The sequence below is a fragment of the Pezoporus occidentalis genome, unplaced genomic scaffold (genome assembly GCF_034315485.1).
Source record: "Pezoporus occidentalis ecotype Australia unplaced genomic scaffold, CSIRO_AGI_Poc_V1 ctg10, whole genome shotgun sequence".
In the NCBI taxonomy this organism is placed as follows: Eukaryota; Metazoa; Chordata; class Aves; order Psittaciformes; family Psittacidae; genus Pezoporus; species Pezoporus occidentalis.
Genome location: NW_026912779.1, coordinates 7,259,311 through 7,280,605, shown reverse-complemented (window position 1 = coordinate 7,280,605; position 21,295 = coordinate 7,259,311). Strand labels below are relative to the sequence as shown.

At 42.0% G+C, this 21,295-nt stretch overlaps 1 protein-coding gene across 2 annotated transcripts in view; it reads right to left on the bottom strand.

Annotated features, from left to right (window-relative positions):
* SPTLC3 (serine palmitoyltransferase long chain base subunit 3) overlaps positions 1–21,295 on the bottom strand; it is a 95,582-nt gene that overhangs the window by 9,842 nt on the left and 64,445 nt on the right. For both annotated transcript variants that reach the window (XM_062610649.1, XM_062610640.1), the window contains 3 exons: positions 17,719–17,824; positions 10,147–10,366; positions 7,861–7,987 (listed from right to left, as the gene is read on the bottom strand). In XM_062610649.1, coding sequence (XP_062466633.1) covers positions 7,861–7,987; positions 10,147–10,366; positions 17,719–17,824 — 453 coding nt within the window. The remainder of the gene's footprint in view (positions 1–7,860; positions 7,988–10,146; positions 10,367–17,718; positions 17,825–21,295) is intronic.

Genomic DNA, 21,295 nt, shown 5'->3' with positions numbered 1-21,295 from the left:
ATACTGGTGTCAGTGTGCCTCTTCAATCTGTGCTCCTTGGGTGGAGGACTCCACTCCCTGCCCTCCTCTACTAAGAAGTAGATAGTAAAAAGGGAACTTTCATAGGCTGAAAAGAAATTTGGAAAACAATAGCTCTTCCCCACTAAACTGTTGCAGATGGACAGATTTTCTTTTTTTCCCCTCTAGTTCCATTATAAAAGTAATGCACATTTACCTCCATGTGCATTAAATCACAAATAGAGTGCTATAAAACTGGGGTGCCTAAAGGAAATATGTTCTCAGATCAAAAATCTTCGTAAAAAATGACTTTGCTATGAACTGGGGAGAAGTGAAGACATTTTCTTCTACAATCTAATGCTAACTAGAAACCTAGTAATTTCAACTTAATTCATCTGCTAAATAAGCCCTTAAGGACTTGCTTAGTCAGTCCAATTTTAACTGTGAACTGCTGCAATACACTTTCCAGAGCAGATGAAGGGAAGAAAAAGCAGCAATTTCAGCTGAAGCAAAAAGGAGAAAAATTGTACAAATTCTGTCATTTTTACCTTATTTCTTGAATGAGTCAGCTCTGCTTGCCCACCACCTTGTCTCTATTCAGATAAATAATGTAAGCAATCAGTGTCCTGCACAAAAGCAGGGACAGAGCAGCCAGCCTTGGTCGAGCCTTATTTACTCCCAGCACAGGTGATTAATCACAAGGCACATCAATCCCCTTGCTGAAAGCCAGTGCACAACTGCTCCATCTGTATCACATTAGGTGTTTCTGAAATGCCAGGGATCCAAACACCATTAGGAAAGGCACTTCTTTCCTTTGTGCTCCTCAGGCTGATAACAGCACTGGATTCCTCGGGCATCTGCAAGCAGCATCTGGAATGGAGGAGGGATGCTCACGCTCTATCCTGGCAGCAAAGGCACCCTTAAAAGGTGACTGTGTCATGAAGTTGTGTGTTGCTGTCCCTGGGGAAAGCATAACTTTCTTTGCTGGGGGACAGGCTGTGAGTCACATCCAAGTCTGATCACATCCCTCCTCAGCCTGCAGTTAATATTATTTGTGAATACAGGGGACACAATCTGCATAAGGTCTGCTAGAGGACTACAGCACCGGTTTAACTTGGTGCATGGAAAAAGTGACTCCAAATGAGGTAGAATTTGGTCAATTCTCAGAGCTCTTGCAAATCACTGCAAACACTATTACCCCAAAGCCTGTGTTGTTCAGATCAACTGACCCTTCATGGATAAGTATGGCTTCCTGTAGGTTGAGGACCACATGGCAGGTGAGTAAAGGTGACAGAATTTAGCTCTGCTTCATCATCCACTGCTTGGGAGAACACCTTTGACGTTCAGCTTAGACAAATAATCATGACAGCACGTTATCATCATTAGCACCTTCACCCTCATAGTGACTGGGAGCCCTAGTCACAGAGCCAATGTTCTGCAAACAGGGAATAAATTCACGTAAGTGCTTTAAATGTAAGCACATACCTATTTGGAATATTAAAATTAAGCCAGGGTACAAGCATTCTGCTTGATGAGGACCCAAAAGAAACAGTAGTTTCTAAATGAAACAGCAAAATAAGAATTTGAGAGGGAAGAGTAAAAAGATATACTCAGGGATGACTGATTCTGCAAGCCATTTTGAGCAGGTTCAAGGGCTCCAATACTAAGTGGCTTGCAGAATTAAAGCGTACAACTATAGTTTCATGATCAGTTTAGTCTGGCATGGGTTTATGTTGCTGCAAAAAGGATTGCTCCTCGCAGCTCCAGCTGCTCAAGTCCTGGCACTGGGATTCACGTAGCCATATGGTAGATTGGCTGAGGGAACCAGTTTGGCTGTAGGCTAACCATTTGTGGGAAGATTGGTTATTTTTCAGCTGGATCAGTTCTCTGGTTCAGTTCATTGCATGGCTGCATGAACACTAACACTTGGTGTAAGGAAAAGGGGCACAAATAAGGGGACAGGGAGAGGACAAAAGCAAAAAGGAGGGAAAGACTGCTCTTCATTGCACCAGGGCTGGCTTAGGCCAGGTTGTAGTGATGTGAAACTAAGGGGTTTGGGTTTGCAGAGGATCCTGACCAGCAAAGCTAAAGTTTTCAAAAGACTGCTAAGTGATAGCAATGGAAAATGTTGGAAATTGAGCATTTCAAGAAGCTGGTCCTCCAGTTCTGCAAAAATCTAAGGCAGACGGAAATGCTTTAAAAAGGAACCTTTTACAACCAGATCTCTTCAGTGCCAAGCTGAAACAGAAAGCAGTATTCTGCAGCTTCTCACAAACCGAATGAGCTCAAATACAGGAACTCAAAGTGGGCTAAAAACAAAAATGAAAACTAGGAGTTGCAAAGAGATAAACCAATGGGCACAAATGGAAAAGTAAATGAACATTTTAAAGAAACAATGTCTGTCTGAAACACCTCAGGAATTACCTTTTCACATAACGGGGGCAGTAGGTTCCTGAGGATAGGGTCTGAAAATTTTCAGTATCCCATAAAAACATGGAAAATGCTATTGTTTTGTTGAATTATGGTTTGCCAGAAGTTAAACGTTCAAATGAGGCCTTTGCAAATGCTGCAGTTCTCTTTTTACACAGCTATAATCTATTATTAGTCAGCAAGAAAACTGCTTTAGGTTTTCCAGCACTCTTAATTCCGTCTGCCTAGTGGTTCTCTTTGTTACCTATCAGATCTTAGGTGTAAAAATACACTTTTGGTATTCTCAGACAGAAAGGGGGGAAAAACGGTCCAAGGTCACAGCTGGAGGGGCTGTGTTGCATGCAAGTGAGAGTACTTGAAAATCTGTGCATGGTCCAAACACTCTGAGTCAACTCCAGCCTCATCATGGGGATAAAACCACTAAAGCAGCTGTTGAGTTTCCTGACGTATCTCCAGTGGTGTAATGAGAAGCCACGAGGAGAACATAGAGAGAATATCTATATTGTGAATTATAAAGAGTAAATGCCATGGGAACTCCTGCTTCCCATATCTCCAAATAAACGAGGAGGCACATGTTTGAGATGAAAAGGCCACAAAGGCTTAAGAGGGATAAAATGAGGGTTTTTTTTAATAGACTACATGTACTGAACTGTGGAACTTGCTGCCTTGTGACATTACTAAAGCAAATACAGCTGCCAGAACACTAGAACAACTCTATAACAGGAACTATGATAGTATCTATGACATTATGGTACCAAGAATACATGTGTCTGGTTCTACAAGCTGTCGATTTTCAGTGCACTGTAAAAAACATGGCATTGAAAAAGACCAGGACTTGTACTCTACTAAAAATAGGATTTCACATGAAAATAGAAATACATATGCTATTTTTTTGTCAGTTTCTGACTCCTCTGATAGTCACTCAAGAAACAAAGGACTTGGTCATAGCGACCCCAACCTACTCCTCTTTCCTAGGCAGAAACAGCTGTCTAGTTTTGAGGTAATTAATATCTTTTCCTAATCCATCAGTTCTTGTGCTTCATTTTCTCAAGTCACAGCAGCAAAGACAGCAAAAGAAGGAAACCGTAATAGCTGTCTGTGGGCTCTGCAGCATCCTTCCAGTCACAGTATCATGACATTAATGTCTCACAACTGTCACAAATATTGTTATGGGATATGCCCATACCTTTATAGATGGTTTTTGTGTGAGATACAATGTCTTTTCTGTATCTTTTTACTTATGTCAGTGCAAGGCTTTCAAAATGAGAACATCCCCATCCAAACTGAAGTCTCCTAGTGCAAAGGAAGGCAAGCACACATCTTGCTGTGACCCTTCCACAGCAGAGATGAGCAAGGAGTGTCTCAGGTACTAGCACTGGATTGGAGGGTTTTGTGTTTCCTACAGTTTCTTATAGGCACATTTGTCCTTCTTCTTCTCCTTCCCCACACAAGGCCCTATTGTTCACAGCGTCTCCAGACTGTCTTCTCAGCACCTCATTTTGGTCCTAGTCTCCATCCTTATCACCCACTTGTTATCCCTGTTGTGCTTGTCAGAGTGTCTTCTCTCTTTAATCATCCTAATTCACCTCCCTAAGTGCCTGACAGTGCAGGATGGATGCAGGTGCTCAGGGCCTCACTCCTCTGCCTAGGCTCCAGATGGCAGATGCTCTGCTCTTGCCCCTCCAAACTGAGCTGGAAGATGCTCCTTCATTCAGTGCACCTTCAGATTTGTCAATATATATTTCAAACAGAGATTTTTTTGATATTTGTAACAGAATCATAGAATGGTTGGGGTTGGATCATCCAGTTCCAACCCCCCTGCCATGGGCAGGGACCCCTCACACTAAACCATGTCACCCAAGGCTCTGTCCAGCCTGGCCTTGAACACCACCAGGGATGGAGCATTCACAACTTCCCTGGGCAACCCATTCCAGTGCCTCACCACCCTCACAGTAAAGAACTTCTTCCTTATATCCAATGTGAACTTTCCCTGTTTAAGTTTGAACCCGTTACCCCTTATCCTGTCACTACAGTCCCTAATGCGGATTCCCTCCCCATCACAAGACTCGGGTGGTAAATTCATAGATGTGCCAAAATTACAAACTTGGCTGCCACAGTCTAAGTTTTCCACCCTAAGCCTGGAGAAACCAAAGATCTTTAGGAGAAAAGGATTTTGTTAGGAATTGTTTTTTCCTCCCCTCCTTTTTTCTCTCCCTAGATTATCAAAGCCCTGTGTGCATATCCAGCCTTCTTCTATGCAAGAGCTGAAATTTTTCTGTTATATGAGAAAATTGTAGTCTGAAACAGACACCTGCTCTGGATAATTTCCACCTAAACAGTTTAGGTTTTATAGAATTATATTTAAAGTGCTAACCTATTCCTTGTAATGAAGCTGTACCCCCTGTGTTCATAAACATCTATTCATATCGCAGTCATGCCTCCAGAATACTGATCCTGTCCTGGAAATGCACACCCTGATTCCTTTTCCAAACAGCCGTATTCTTACTAATTGAAAATAAAGGAAGCAAGTATGGGAGATCAATCAATTAGACACACAGCAGGATAAACACAAGCACTATCACTGCATTTCTGGCCTCTGGCGTTACCTACTCTATAATTCCACCTATGCTATTCTTTTCTAGATCAGCTGCTTAACAGGTTAGTGGAGAATAACTGGTAAGAAACTGAAGGGAATGTAAAAGCATGATATCTGGTAAAATAGAAGAGAAGGCTGTGTGAAGTGCTAAAAAAATAAAGAGTTTTCAGAGCAGCAGTTTAAATGACCAAATCAGTCTTCCTTGTCTTAGTTTTCTGTTGACTTATGAAGGACTCAGTCATGAATTTCAGCTGTAAGAACACACTGGGTTAACAGATTTGTCATCCCATTATTTCACATTCTTTTCAAGAAGCACCCTCCAGTTAACATGGAACTTTTTAGCAAACTCTAATTTCATTCTTTTCCAAAAGATTCCTAATATCTTTTTTGTCCTTTGGAAATGCCCTCCAGAGGACAAGCTGTCAGTGGACATCTCCTTATAAAGGATTCTTCACATCATCCATAAGGAAAAGGATGCCATTTGAAATAAATGGCAAAATAAACTCCTTTTGTCAACTGAACAAGCTTCCAGAGGACAAAGGGTGCAATACCACCCTGGGGCAATTCTGGTTCACTTGCCACTCCTCTGCCAGGTGTCTCTGCTATACAGCTCTTGTTGTATAGCATGATGGCTCACGTGCAGGATTCACCATTTCCTATGAGAGTGGACCAAAACGACTCAGCCAAAGCTGCTGTTGTCCTTGGAAACAAAAATATCTAAGAAGAGACAGTGCTCTCTCCCTTCTGTTCCCCCTCCTTTCTAAGCCACCACCTTCCTCTCTCTGATGCCAAAGCAGCACTGTAGTGTGGTCCAGCACAACATTTTTTCCTGTGTTTTGGGTTGTGGGGTTTTTTTGTAGTCCACAAGACAGCCTAATGAAGGGAGGCCCACATGAAAGAAAACCCAATAGACTAAAATAATGAGTCTGGCTCGGAAGGACAAGAGACATTTTTACACATCATAGCCAGTTTCCTAGCCTTTGTGCAATGCTCTAAGTTGTGATATATGATTTATTCGTTTGTTTTTCTGTTCATTTGCATTTTGTATTACAAGGCAAATCCTTAAAAAATAACAGCACACTAATTTATTTCATAAAGGATTTGCGGAAGACTTAATAGGCACTTATTTTGTGCAGAAATACAAACATTGTGTCATTAAACAATGCTTCTGGAAGAGAAAATGCTGCAAACTCTTAGCCCTAAGACAGTCAGACACGCACATCTTAAAAGGCTCCGTCTTGAACCAAGTTCTCCTATTAGCCTGCACTGAACTGCATGCAGAATCACGCTAGATGAAGATAATTTTTAAGAGGCTTTGAAAGTTTGGGAATGCTCTGCGTGTTTAATGCTTTGCGTGCGGCATCTCTCAGAGCCTGAAGTATCTAACTGCCGGGCAGGCTCAGTGTTAAGACCGAGACCGCCCTCTGACGGCAAGCATCTCCTATAGCTGGCGCAGGGAGCAGCGCAGCAGGACAGGCTGCAGGCTTAGTCCCCAAGGTAGAAGAAACATGTCACAGCTGCTCTCTTAGATTGAACAGGATGTAGACATCAGCACACTCAACCCTGGCCTTTCAAATTCCGAGCTGGAAACAGCTGTAACACTGACTTCTCTGCCAAAATGACAAAAGCATCGTTTTTTGTATGATCGTGATCTCGTTGTTTACACATTGCACTGGAGTTCTGCTGCACTTTGTTATTGCACTCGGCAGAATTTGGCACCGGGGCTGGATTCTCTATCCCTCCTTTTGTACACTGGCCCCGCTGAAGGGCTGTGATAAACGTCTTTATAGCCTCGTGTCTGCCACGGTTTGAAGCTGCCCTCTAGGGCACTGCAACAGAATAGTGCAGGTCGGCATCTTACCTGCTCTCACATAACCTTTTTGCCTTTCCATCCCCAGCCTTACCCTAGCCACATCAAACATGGAGGACTAATACAGAATTCCTCTGCTACTCCTATAGGAAGTAAGATGGAACAGCAGAGCACAGTGCTGCTGGACCAGTAAAAATGAGACTGCAATTCAGAATCCGTATCTCCCACTGCATGTTACGCAATCACACAATTCTTAGGCTTTCCTAACAAAAACTACACAAAACACCAGCTTTTCTCTGAGTTGGGATTTAAGTCCTAGAACACTGAGCACACAGCAGTATCACTCTGAAACAGCAGCAGATAGACCTGTCACATAGTTGTTTTGTTGTTTGCTGTGTAGAAAGCATGTTACACAGAGGACTGGATGGTAGCTGCATCTGCAGCTTCAGGAAGGCAACACAGATAAACCTAATACACCAAGCAGTCAATTCTTCTGGGACAAAATGTACTTCAACACTAGCTTCAGGATACTGTAATTAATGCCTGAGTGAGGTAGGAATTATTGCAATCATCTTCTCACACTATAATATTAACATACAATACCTGCTTTGAAATTCTGTCCCATGCTTGAGTTGCTTGCCATTTTGAAGGTTCACACTTACAAAGAAGCTAAGCTGGCAGCATCTAACCCATAAATGAAGGCACGCTCTTATGAACCGCTCCTACAAAGGCAGACAATCTACTCCAAGGGCAATTTGTGTACTTCTATTTGTTGGTGCAGATGGGGCTGGCAACTATGGAGCCAGAATTCCAGAATATTTCAGTTCCTGCTGTATGTGGGTGAGCATGGAAAAAGAGAGCTGATAGTGCTTAGAAATATGATCATTTGGATATTAATCTTCCAGTAAGAATTACTGCCTTTGCATTGTATTACCATACTATGCAGCTGGATGACCTTTTGTGTGTGCCTCTACACAGCAGATGCTCTACACAGCAGCAGTCAATGAAGTTAAAGAAGGTGGCTTACCTTGTGTTGTTCCATCTTGTCCCATGAGACATTTCATTGCCCTGATGATTTGCTCTGCTACGGGTGGACACATAGATGTGGCGTACACAGCACTGTGAGAATGAGTTCGTAAAAAGTCCACAAGGTCCTTACACAAGCAAAACAAAGCATGAATGAGCTGTGAGCTGGTCAAAGAGCAGATCTCCCTCTTAACTACTGCCTGAGTGAGAACGTGTGAAAGGAAGAGGATGTTTCACCAGTTATTGGTTTGCTTTCTTGGCTGCTACTGTTACTACATGGCCTGAAGAAACATCAGGCAGGTGCAAATACTTTACCATGTAAGAGGGGCAATTGCAGCTGAAATAAAAGTCTGGAGCAGAATAATGTTTACTTCTGTGCTAAGACTTATTATAAAGGAGCCAAAATCATTTAAAGGCCAATGAACAGCTGCACTTAAAATACTGCTTGGTTTCTTTCTGTGAATGAAGAAAAGCCTGCATGACATGACATCAGTATAGTTCCTCTGCCACAAGACAGGAAAAGCAACCTTACTGGGATCTATCTTTGGCTATTAGCATGTAAATTTCTTTCAACTGAAACTTTCCATCAGTGTGGCAGGGGCAGTCATCTTAGGGTTGGTATAATTGCTTTAACATTTCCTTGTATAACTAAGCACAATCTGTGCTCCTAGAAAAAGCATTGATGTACTCTAGGCACATCTACAGCACTGTCCTGAATCAAGGGACACTGTAGGAATTGAGCCCTTGGTTAAGACCATCATTATTATGACAGCTTATACCTCCTAATACAAAATACCAGAGTAACAGTTACCACACTATAAGCTGAATATAAGTTAGTGAGAAAGGAGGAGGCTTGACTGAAAACTGGCTTTGTTAAAAAATATCACCAGAAAAAAAACCTAAAGCCTAACATAAATTATTGCCAAAAATAAGCTGCATGAGTCTATGCAGTAACTCCCATGCTAAGGATAAAGATTTACCTAATGTTATACAGGTTGTGCATTGCTATAGTGCAATTGTAATCCTAAGGGTCTGATCAAACTGCTGACAAGGCTTCCTTGCTCTAGCTGTTGCAGAATAAGCACTGCCACAGTGAGTTTTTGGCTGCAGAAATGAGTGTAGGAGTGCTAAGCGTGTCGGGTGAGCAGCTGCCACTAAGGCCTGCAAACATGAGGCAAAACTTAGTGACACACACAGGCGTGAAAAGAGTGACCCACTTTCATTTAAGAAAACTGCCAAGGATTAGATGATTAATTACTTTAGGCTGCTTGTCACTGGTGTGTGCTTTCTGTAATCTCCAGCTACATTAGTCACGTAGTCTTTGGTGAGAGTAAAACCCTCAGATACAGATTCAAGAAGCAAAGGAAACAAAGAAAATTGATTCTTGATGTATCATGATAGCCTGTTTTAAGTTTTCCAGGGGCAAAACCAAAAAAGACAGTAAGAAACATACACTTTATACTTTCTTACAGCTCTTTTATTCTACTCGAGTGCTACGCTTACTAATGTCATCCTGACAACAACCATATGGGCTGTCTAAACAGGCTTCCTACTCATTCAGCAAACTACTTAAGAAATACATTCAGCAGGGTATGAAAAGGGTAAATAATCAGCAACCACTTGATATCTCTGTCAAGCAACAAAGCTGATGACATTTCACAATGGTGCTGATTACGCTTTCTCTTCTTGTACACCCCCAATGCTCTACTTTTTGTTGACATCTGTTGTTGGCAAGAGGTTATTTTGCTAATGTATGCAGAGCAACTGAGGACATGGATTTTAGTATAGCAAAAGGCCCTCAGTAACCCTCTTTCTCCATCCTCCTAAAAAATGCAACTATGACAATCCACAACTGTTTAGGAATTTTATTATCAGTGGATGAAGCTGTGGCTTTAATCTCCGTGTTGCTCCACGCTGTTTGCAAATGTGAAACAAAGTAATGAGCAATCTGCATGCAAATTAATGTAGTGAAGTATATTTAGCCAACCACAACGTGTCTAAACATTTCCAAGACAAACAACAATCATCAGGATGGCACAGAAATACCCGACCCAAGCAAATTACATAATATGAATAGGAGACAAAAATAAGAAAGTCTAACAGATGCGCATTTGGGATCCAGACAAAAATGGCACTAACATGAGAACAGTGCTCCTGTAAAGCAGCCTGTGCAAAAAGATAATGAAATATATGATACATAATAAGAAGATGAAACAAAATACATCGTAAATATAAGAAGATGCTTCCCCCTTTCCCTCCCTGATGATAAAATGCATTTTCCTTTTACCTTTTTGCCAGCTATGTATCCTCCAGCTGCGCCAAAGCTCTTTGTGAACGTTCCCATTAATACATCAACATCATCAGGGTTCATACCGAAGTACTCCACAACTCCTCGGCCCGTTGCTCCCACTGCACCGATGCTGTGAGCTTCGTCCAAGTAGAGGTAGGCTTTGTATTTCTTCTTTAAGGAGACTATCTCTGGCAGGCGCACAATGGACCCTTCCATGCTGTGGATGGAGAGAATTATGGATGAACAACAAATCATAGAATCATAGAATCGTTAGGGTTGGAAAGGACCTTAAGATCATCTAGTTCCAAATCCTGTACTTTAAGATACCGCCAGAAAATATAGTCATTAATTGCCGTAGTCCAAAAAAAAGATGTTCTGGAACCTCAGTTTGTAGTTGCAGTTCAAAGAAAAGGTGCAATGCTTTCCTATCTGCAGGTGAGTTTTAGAATTCAAACAATCAACATCAGTCCAAAAGATGTTGAACATCTGCAAATTTTCAGCATCCCACAAAAAAGAAGGAAAGGTATAAAACAAGGGGGAGATACTCACCCAAAGAAGCACTGCAATTCGTTACCAAACAAATATTGTAATGAGCTATGTGGAACCCCTGTAATTTGGTCTGGTCCTTGCTTACTTCATCGTCAGCTACTGTGGTAATATTTGGGGGTAACAGCTCTAGAGCAAATTACTCTGGTGCAGAGGAATTGGGTCTAACATATGGAAGAGATGGGCCATATGAAACCCAGGGAATATGCTAGAACTGTAAGCAGTCTTCAGAGTGGACAGAATCAAGGATTAGAAAAGGGAGCTCAAATCTTCTCTTGCCAATTGTTCCTCCTAATACGTGCTTTTTAGGAGATGTAGCCTACTACCTAATATTCAAAAAGAAAAAGGTTTTCTTTCTTTTTCCTTTTACTTTTCTTTACAGCTGTGCAAGAATAGGAAATATTCTGAAGCTGCACTAATGGTGTATTGAGATTTGTAGAAATAAGAAAAAGTGATAAATCTTTTGTATTGCTGGCAATCACATCAGTAAGTTAGAAAGCACAGAAGAGGTGTACAGCAAAATGAAACCCAGGGAGATAAATGAGAAATACACTGTAATCCCATAAAATGAAGTATCAATAGTGTCGCTGTGAAGACTGTTATGTCTTGAAAGCCTTTGTGAGATGACTACAGCTATGCTTGGATATGCTCTGATGCACTCAGTATTCATTTCATAATGAGTTAAACATGTTCTCTTCCACTAGCTCCAGTGAGCAGGTCTTTAAATGCTAAATACTTCCTATCAAACAGAAAATGAGTGCACTGTATGCCAGGAAAACCAATGCTCCATGGCTAAGGCCTGAGGCTAAAGGTCTATCCAATTGCAAAAGCTACAAGAGAAAGCAGAAACATCGAGTTTGTTCCCAAATTGTACAAAAGAGCAGTGCAACCAACAAAACTTTTTGGCAACTTTTAGATGGCAGGCCAATGGTTTTCACAGATTGTTTTATTGCCACTCTAAGCTACACCATGCAGCTGGAAGCTTGGTACCACAAAAGGAGCAGGATGTCCTTTTAGCACTTAGGGAACCTTTGCCAATTACAGTCATTCTTCATCCTTTGGTCTTCATCTTGGTCTCCAGTTTTGAAGGAGACCTGCCTGTAGGCGAGTCTCCATTTGTCTGACAGAACAGCACAGGGGAGCAGCCATGGACAAGGGTTGCCTGTGCTGTTCATACTGGGAGGTTCAGAGAGCCTACTGCATGGGCCTGGAGGCATGTTTTTGACTGTCCAGTGACTGTCGGTAAGTCTTGCCCTTTTGTCTTGCCCATCCATACAAAGAGGCAGCTCTGGGGCTGTACATTGGCACCATGGTCTCTTGCAGTAAAGGAGGGTGGGCTTGTGCTGCAAGCTTCCAAAGACTGGTCTTTCTCACTTTTCCCAGGTGGCACTTGGCAGCTGGGTGAGAAGCAGCATGAACCACTACAGCTATTTTCCTCATGAATACAAAGGCAGAGCCCACAGTCCTCACATAGCCCAGGGTCAAAGCTTAGTCAGCTAAAAATGATCCTGAGCCAGTGGTGTGCTTAGGCAGCATCGTGTGTGCTGAAGATGGCAGCTTTCAGCTGTGTCTGGTCAGCCTATAGGTTGGCTATATGGTCAGAGTGACAGTGGTGCCGTGGAGCATCCCTACAGAGGGAAGTGAATAGGTATCCCACCCTTTACCTTCCAGCAGTACTTGGACAGATCAGCTAGGCAAAGGACAACAGCAGTTTTTTCTCCATTTACATGGATGTCATTAAGCTTACTGGCTCATGGAGATTCAGATGGGAAAGAGTATTTATCTTAAAAAAGAGTGAAAATAGTAAATTAAAACCACAGAGCTTGATTTGCTGCATATTTGTGTTGTTGCTGAATCCCAGAATACATAGAGCTGGTACATGGCTAGTGCAAGACTTAACCATTAAGAGAATTCAGAGAAATGTTTCTTTCTCATGTGAGTAGGAGAATTCTCTTTGAACTCTAAACTATTTAGCAAAAGAAAGCACTTGCATTCTGTTTCAGTGTTGATTTACTGCTCTTGAAAGATGCTAGCTGACATAAATGTTACAATAGTTGACAGAGGTCCTAACATGGCCTTGAAGTGTCCATAGAGTAGATAAAGCACTGTTGATTTTGTGTACGTTTTCTGTGCTGCCATTCAAACAGGCCTCAGCCCTCCTGATGGCAGAGACGAGAGCAATTCTGCTGCCTGCTCTGTTCTTGGTCTCTCTTTTGACCCTGGTAGATGCTTTGTGATATGGATGCTGCTCTGTTTAGAATTGCTCCAAGATAAAGTTCCCTTCACATAACCCCTTGGGTAGCCCAAATGGAAAGTTTACTGGATCCTTCAGTAAATATTGATGTCGACTGAGTTTAAACCAGACAACCAGCAGTGAACTGTAATTGTTCTGTCTCAGTCTGGTTGTGTCACTTTTACAAAGCTATTGATCTGTTTCCAGATCTGCTAAAGCACACGGGGCACATCAAAAAAGGTGGATGTAGATGAACATAAGATGGCTCTGCCCAGGCCAGATGTTTTCATTATGTGTTATTCTGTCCTGTCTTTGTAGCTTGGTGGCAGGGATGTAAAACTAAATTGTAGCTGACCCTCAACTCCCTTGTTTGGTGGGCAGGCACAAGAGCTTGCTTCAATACACACTTAGTTTGAATCTACTTCTGGATGTGAGGAGGTAATCCAAGATTTTGGCATCACTGAGTTTTGAAGCTTGATTCAATCCCTACCAAACCACTGAGATTCTTCCTGATGAATTGTGGAGCCAGGTGCTGTGAGAGACAGGAAGCGTGCACTCGTGCTGGTCTCTTTGCTTGGAACACAGGCTTGCTCCTGACAGGATGTTGATGGGTTTTGCCCAGTTCCTTTTGAAACTTCCTGGGAAAAAGAGTTTTCTACATCCTACTGTGGCACCACAGATTCATTTTTTGTCTGTCAGGAGAATAATTTACTGGTATTCAACCCATTATTTTCTTCCTATTTGCATCACTCAATGCCTCTAAACATGTCCTATAGCACCGCTATCCTTTCAACATTTAAAAATATCTGTTCCCCTTTCAGGCTAGTTTCTAATTGAGAAAATCCTTCTTTTCCTGACTTGTTACTCCCAAGATGTATGCATTCCATGTTAATGTTTACTTTAGGTTTTGTTTTCTTACATAAACCTTGCACATTCATAGAGCAATCTCTGTTTTGTAGTTCAGGGCAATAGTTGTAAGGAAACCTTCCAATCCTGCTCTCAAATATAAGCCCCCACGCTGAAACGATAGAAATGTTAACCTTTAATGCTGTTTCCTGGCCAAAGACATTACATGTTACCCCATTCTTTTCTGGAAGTCCAGTCACTTAATCTCAGGAAATAAAAAATAACCCTGATAAATTTCCTATGGTATTGAATCCCAAGGAACTTCTAATGCATGTGAACAGGCACTGGACAATATCTAACTTATCAGAGAGCTATTTTCTTAGCTGGAAGGGAAAATACCCAAATTAAATTAAAAGCAGGGAAAAAACAAAGTGAAAAAAAATTGGTTTTGATCAATTTCTGGTGCCCCAGAACTCCTGCCCTGGGCCTTGGCCTATCTGACTCCTAGTTAAATATGTGTGCAAAAGAGCAGAAGCCTACGACAAACCGTATCAGAACACAGTAACTGATTAATCCTGAACTGGAAATGGTAGAAGCCAAGGAAAACGTTAACTGGAATTTTAAATAATAGAAATATGGTTTTGAAAGTCATTTTAACTTGTGCCCTGGACACTGCCAAAACTTGTTCATGCTTTTTATGCTGAAGATTGATAGCTAGATGATCTCTCTCAGCTTGGAATGCAAATGGAACATATTTGCTCCTAGGGTAGTCCAAGTTAAGAACCAGCTTTCACTAGTAGTTACAATTACTCCTGATGACTTTTTTCTTTTTAAGATAATAGAAACATTAAAAAGCAAAGAGACATATTACTATTTATTTGATATGTAGCTTGAGTGCTTCCCAAGTGAAGGGGCCAATTCTGCCTTCAGTTGTAACCAAGCAAAATCTGCGGCTTTTGGTTTCAAACACAAACCTGATTTCCAAAAATGCTCATGTTGGCTAACAACGACCCTTTTCAAATTCTGCCAGCTGGTAAGCCCAGGCTTATGCACAATGCAAACACTTTCACATACTCCTAATGGAAACAGAAGGCAACTTCTTTTTCCATACCATCAACTTCATCACACTAAGACCATGGTGTCCCATATAGTAATATTTTTTTTAAAGAAGGAAAATAATAAAGTCTAATGTTTTCTCTGCATCTCTGGAAAAAGCATTTCTGACAAAATTTGCCAAGCCATGCTTGCAAGTCCAAGGTATTTTAACTTGGAGAATAGTTCTGACCAACTTATTTCAATTCTGTATTAGTTGTCCCTGAAGCATAACTTAAGCCCTTTAAGGAAAAAAAAAGAAAGCAAGATTAACTATTGTAAGAAGCATATATTAACAACACTCTGCCTCCTCTTAAACCCTCTGGATGGATGTTAATTCGGCATCTGGCAAACCTTGAAGGAAACTAGCGTTAGCCAGTGTGGGGCTGGAAAATTTTAGTCTTTTTCAAAACTCATGGGCCAAGAAAAGAAAGAACATGCACACATTAAAAAAAAAAGAGAGAGCATTTCTAATATTTTCATTTCGCATATGAAATGTTATTAGCTACTTGCTGAATTAGACTGCATGGCCTAAGCCTTTTGCCAGTAATGCTATAAGGAAAGATCAGCTGCGTGCATCTCGGGTTGGCAGTGATGCCAGGACACAGCACGGTGGGGTGTGGTGGTATTCTCCCTCCAGTCAGAGCAGACTTGCTTTGCAACCAAGCCACAATCTTCAGCTTGTGATCTGCTTAGACTATGAAAACAACCAACCAACCAACTAGCCAACCTAGCTACTGCTAGGGCCAGTTTCCAATGGGAGACTATTGGAGACCTGACTTTGTTTTTTCTTTTAGTTCGTGACTTTCACAAGCATAGACACTCAGGGTCTTAACGTTATTTAGCCCTTATGGGGCTGAAGGAGCTTCATGGTTCAGTTTTAGTGAGGTTCTCAGGGAATTAACATGTTTTTATTTTGTGTTCCATCTTTGAACTTTTAAGAATGAAATCTTTGAAAATGAAATGCAAAACTAGAGAGGGAAATACATATCAAATATACATCTGGAAATCATAGAATTGTAGAATAGTTAGGGTTGGAAAGGACCTTAAGATCACCTAGTTCCAACCCCCCTGCCATGGGCAGGGACACCACACACTAGACCTTGTCACCAAAGACTCTGTCCTACCTGGCCTTGAAATACAGTTATAGTTATTATAGTTGCAAATATCTGACAGTGGGTATCTCCCAGTGCTCGGACCAATCTGTGCTTCTGTGTCAACAGCCTATGTTCTTGCTCCCTAGTGGTCAATACCCAGGGTAAAGGATTTATAAGTGAGTGAAGCTCAGCAGCTGGAGCATTTTCTGCAGGCCGTGTGACTGATGGGAACATTTGTCAGTAAAATGTTGGTGGTCCACTTAATTTCTGCATGATCAAAGTCCTTAAATCTGGGGTTTCCTTTAGTAGTGCCAAGCTATGTTTATTTGCAGTTTTGCTCTGTTTATTCTGGTTGAAAGGAGACGTTCAGCCTGCTTTGGATCAGCTGATGTGCTGCTGACCTGTTTCAGATCTGAGTGACAGGTGTTTAGATAAGGACTGATTTGCTCTCTTTACAGATGGAAAATGTTAAAGTGAAAAGAAAGCACTGAGATCTATGAAGTTGTGATGACAAGAGATTGTAGTAGGATTCCTTATGAAAAAAGCTAATCAGCTCAACTGTGCCAGAATGTCTCAATAAAATGACATAAACCACTGCCCATCCGAGACCAGCTGTGTATCAGCAACACTTGACATGATCCCTACATATAAAGTTTAATACTGCTTTCATAACCATGTCACATCCTGTGAATGAATCGTTCTGGTTCCCTTTTCTGTGGTGCAGATGTCATTACTCCCCAAACCATCCTTCTCCTACTCCCCACCTCTTGCCATTGCCACAGTATCCTTGCCTAGATCTCTGCAAACGCTCTCACTGTCCAGATCCCTGCTTCTTCAGCCCTTCCCTCCTCTTCATGATCTCTATCTCTTCCCATTCCAGCTCCTTGTCCACCAGAGGTTCCTGCTCTGTGCCATCCATCAGCCCCATGGCTGCCTCTCCAGCAGCCTGCCTTGAGTGACTGCCAGGTTGAATCCCAGGATGGTGAGACTGGCTGGTGCCTCTGCTTTGCTGCCCAACTCTAGTGATGGTTTGTCATTCTGATTGGGTGTAAGATGCACCACACTAGTTAACCGGAGCTATCTGACTTGGGATGCTCTATAATTACATGGTATTATTGATGATGATATTATCTGATGGGTTATCAAAGGCACTTCTCTCATTCAAATTCCTCCAGGGACTGGGGCTAGATAATTCCTTGAAAGCCAATCTTTTAATTGTTTTTCCTGTTAGACAGCAAGTCCATTAGAGCCGACACTAATTACTAGAAAGGTGCTGATATCACTTGGCCTATGTTCAGCTTGAGTTTTTAGATTCCAAAAGCTGGGTAAGAACTGGGCATGCAGAATTTAATTAATTCAGAGTAGCTGTCTTTTGATCTGCCTGTGCACAACAATCAACTCTAGAAAACCCAGCTTACTCAACAAAACTCCTCACCTACTGCAGCTCCATGGATTTTATCACAGCTGTGACAACATACACCAGCTGATGGTCTGTATTGCTCTCACAGCACATCTCCCGCTCCATGGTGATTTGCTAAATCATCATTCAGAACGATACACAGGATCTATCTGGAGCTGCAGGATCCAGGGCTCAGACTGATGTAATGGAAATCAACATATTTATAAGATCACAGAATGTTGTTTTAACGTCCACTGTCATTAAGATTTCTCTCAGTCAGTACCCACTTCACTCAATACATCATTCTGTCATCAGAAATGATAACAAGTACTCACGTTTCTAAAGCACAAACATACCTGTAAATGCCTTCCACGAGGATGATAATTTTTCTCCATGCTCGGTGGCTTCGAGGCTGCCCATATATTATTGCATCCCTCAGCAGCTTCTCAAGGCTCTGCATATCTTTATTTCATAAGAAGAAAAAGGAGGAAGGAAAAACATTAACAAAGCTTTTTTGACACAACTTTTGCTTTTCTCCTCAGCACGATTGTTTTCCTATGCAGAAAAAGATGACATTAAAAAAACGTGTCCCAAAGATAAGCTTCCTTTATTAATAGGCAAGATCTAACAATTGATGTGATTTCCCTGACAGCAATTTAGTGACAAGGACAGTTACAAAAAGCTTTCAGTTATGCAGCTTATCTGGGAAACTTCTAGAAATTCTTGGCATACATTTTTACTTAAAGGCAAAAGGGAACCATTTTTCTTCAGTACTGAGGCTAATTGCCAGCAGTTGACTGTATGGGCTGCTGATGCTCATGTCTCAAGGCTTCCGAATAGTGGGTTTTTGTCTGCTTTCCAACATCACCACCGGCTCCCCTGAATAACATGCATTGCTTCAGCAAGGTTTGAATCACGCTACGTGAAGCACATCAAGATGGCAGCAAGAGAAATCTTGTCCTTCTCAGGAAGGAAATTGAGTGAATTATTGCTGATGAGAAAGGGAGAGACAAGTAGATAAAAGCACATGGTGTGGGTACGCTAATTTGGTGCCAAAATGCTTGGCTCTGGCAGGACTTCAATATAAGGAAGCATGTAGCAATGCTGGAAACTTAGCTGCTTTCTCAAGGACTGTGTGCGTGTAATCTAATAAAATTCCTCAAGGAAAGCAAATGAAGGAAAGACATGGAAGATGCAAGAAAAAACATCACAGGAATCTAGCCAGCTCCCTGGTGTCTCCACATGAATGAACACTCTCCAAAATGAATTAGTCTGGTACTTTTCAGGAATTGGAATTGTCATTTCACCATGTTTTCAAAGAACATCTTACAGAGACTTATGATACCGCCAGCAATGGCACAGGTAACTCAAGTTGTGGGTTGAGAAAATCAATAGCATTTTTTTTCCACATATAACCCCATTGTTTCAGCAACACAACACAGTTATTATAATCTCAAACAGTACAACATTGAACTGTTAAATACAGTTGTCCCAAGTGAAGAAAATACACCTGAGATATATTAGTATTGACCTATAATGTGGTTTCCACCTAGCTGGCACAGGCCATTTGCACAGTAACTGCCCATCATGAATAATCTATGACCTGAGCCCTTCTATCCTGATACCTCACCTCTTGCTAGTACCATACAGTGGTCAGTGAAGAGAAATAGGTGTCCTGTTCTGCTGTTTACTGTGTAATCTCTTGACCTAGCAAGACCTTGCTTTAATTTAGAAAGCACAAAACATGCGTGGTAAGTTGACCCTCTTTTCAATGGTGCCACCATCTACACAGCTCAATGGGCTCCGAGATGGAAATGCTATTATTATGTGTAATGCAATGCAGACAGCAGAGTTTCCACTAGATGGCAACCAAGGAAATAAAAGTTCCTTGGTACTTTAAAAGAGGCATTTATAAGCCAGCTGAGCATTTGCAGCATGTGCATGTTTCATGGAGGAGAGCTGCTCACCTTCTCTTTTGTTTTGAGTAGATAATACTCATAAATCCTTCTGAGCTTTAAGCATTAAAGGATTCCTCAGGATGACAGACAGCTCACTCAGTAACTCATTGGGCACCCTTTTTCTCCACTGAATTGTTTCTCTACCGAAATCATTGCCACCCAAATTGTTTTGGAACCTTTGGAACCCTCCTCTGAATCACTCAGGGTCTTTAGATTCAGTATTCTGCCTACATGTCAGTCCAGACTGGTTCTAGACTTCAGCTAAAAGCAGGGCTTCAAGATTGCATGGGTGTCCACATGCAAAAAACAGGAGGAAAGAGAAGAGGGTAGGCAGAAGTGAAATGCATACAAACTGTTTAATAAAGCTGTTTAAAAAATGCATGGATGTGAATAGCTCCTCTGTACAAACTAGCGTGGAACGTGAGATCGCTGATAGGGAAGAACCTCCCCAAGGAATGTGCTTGCCTGACCTTATACATGACATAATGCTGCTGGAGTACAGGCTAAGGACATGTCTGTTTGCAGGAACAGGGCTGTCCCACTTTGATTTTGATGTCTTATCTGAAGAGCATGTATGTGTGACCCTTTCTCAGCCTGTAACAGTCAACACATAACTTGTTTCGGTGCAAACGAATTTTACTGACCTTTGTGTTTGTAATCCCTCATTTGGAAAGGGGAAATCTGGATGAAGAAAAAATCTGTTACCTTTAATCTTTCCCCCAAAAGGCTGCTTCTGTTATTCAAAGTGAATGTGCAGTGCTCTCTATGTGCTTGTGCTTAGACTTGCTAGAAAGTAGGATATACTGAATGCCAGGAAAAACCGTGCAACCCCAGGTGACTTTCGGATATCAAATTATTTTCACATGAAATATAGTGAAACACTGGGACATTGAGATGATGAATTGCACAAGTCCATCTTGCATAACCAGTTATGGGCATAATAACTGTCCTTCCTTGTTTGACCATCAGAGCCTAGGCTTTTCAGCGGTACTGGCTAATAACCGTTCACCAGTCCAGAAGGTGGTGTTAAGAATTTCACTTGATTAATTAGTCAAAGCACAACCAAATCTCTCCTTGCCTTACTTTCTGCCTTCTCCCTACGGCATATTGTATAGACATGGAGGATAAAGCTCTCTGGGTGGGGACAGTGGGTCTCTCATGTTTTCCAGAATTGAATAGACTTGCATAATTCTTCGTTGGGATCCTTCAGAGTTACTTCAACACAAATGCCAACAACTCAAAATGCCAGTGGGTAGAATGAGCCTGGACCTGGGCAGGCAGCCGTGTGTCATGCTGCCTCCAGTGCAGGTGGGACTCCAGGCTCCTGGAGAGGCCCCTGCCCTCTCCCAGGCACACTCAGTGCCTCCTGACAGGGAGACACGGCGTCTCCACCCCTCATCCGTACATTGCAATGCTGGGGATGTCATCACCATTCCTCTGCGTGGGATGGAAATCTCCTGCATGATGTCAGCTGAATCCTTTTTAATTAAACAGGCCACTACTGCCCTTATCACATTCCTGTTTCCTTCGCCTTCTGCTTGCCACTCTCATCTTTAGTTTCTCCCATTTTGCACTTTCATGCACTTTCAGGCAGACTCTATGGCTCCCTGTCCCTTCTCAGCCTCCCTTGCCACCACCTATTCCCTGCTGCAGTGCATCTTCTACAGCATCTGCCGCCTCCTCCTCTTTTCCTGTCCCCCTTTTGGCACCTTTCCTGGTCACTGTCCTTCCATGATGTCTCATAAGGCTAGCTCCAATGCTGTCCCTCCTTGCAGATCCTTAAAGCAACTGCATCAGTAACTGTAGGACCGTGGAAGGTGGTTTTCATTCTAGTGCAAACTAGTCTTTGAAAAGCCCCTGACTGCTGGCACAGCTCTGAGCAGCAAAATCTTCTTTAGAGTCATTTCCCTGAAATCCCATCTTTGGATATGTTTGTTTGGAATGGGGTGGTGGGAGTGGCGATTACTGCAGCCAC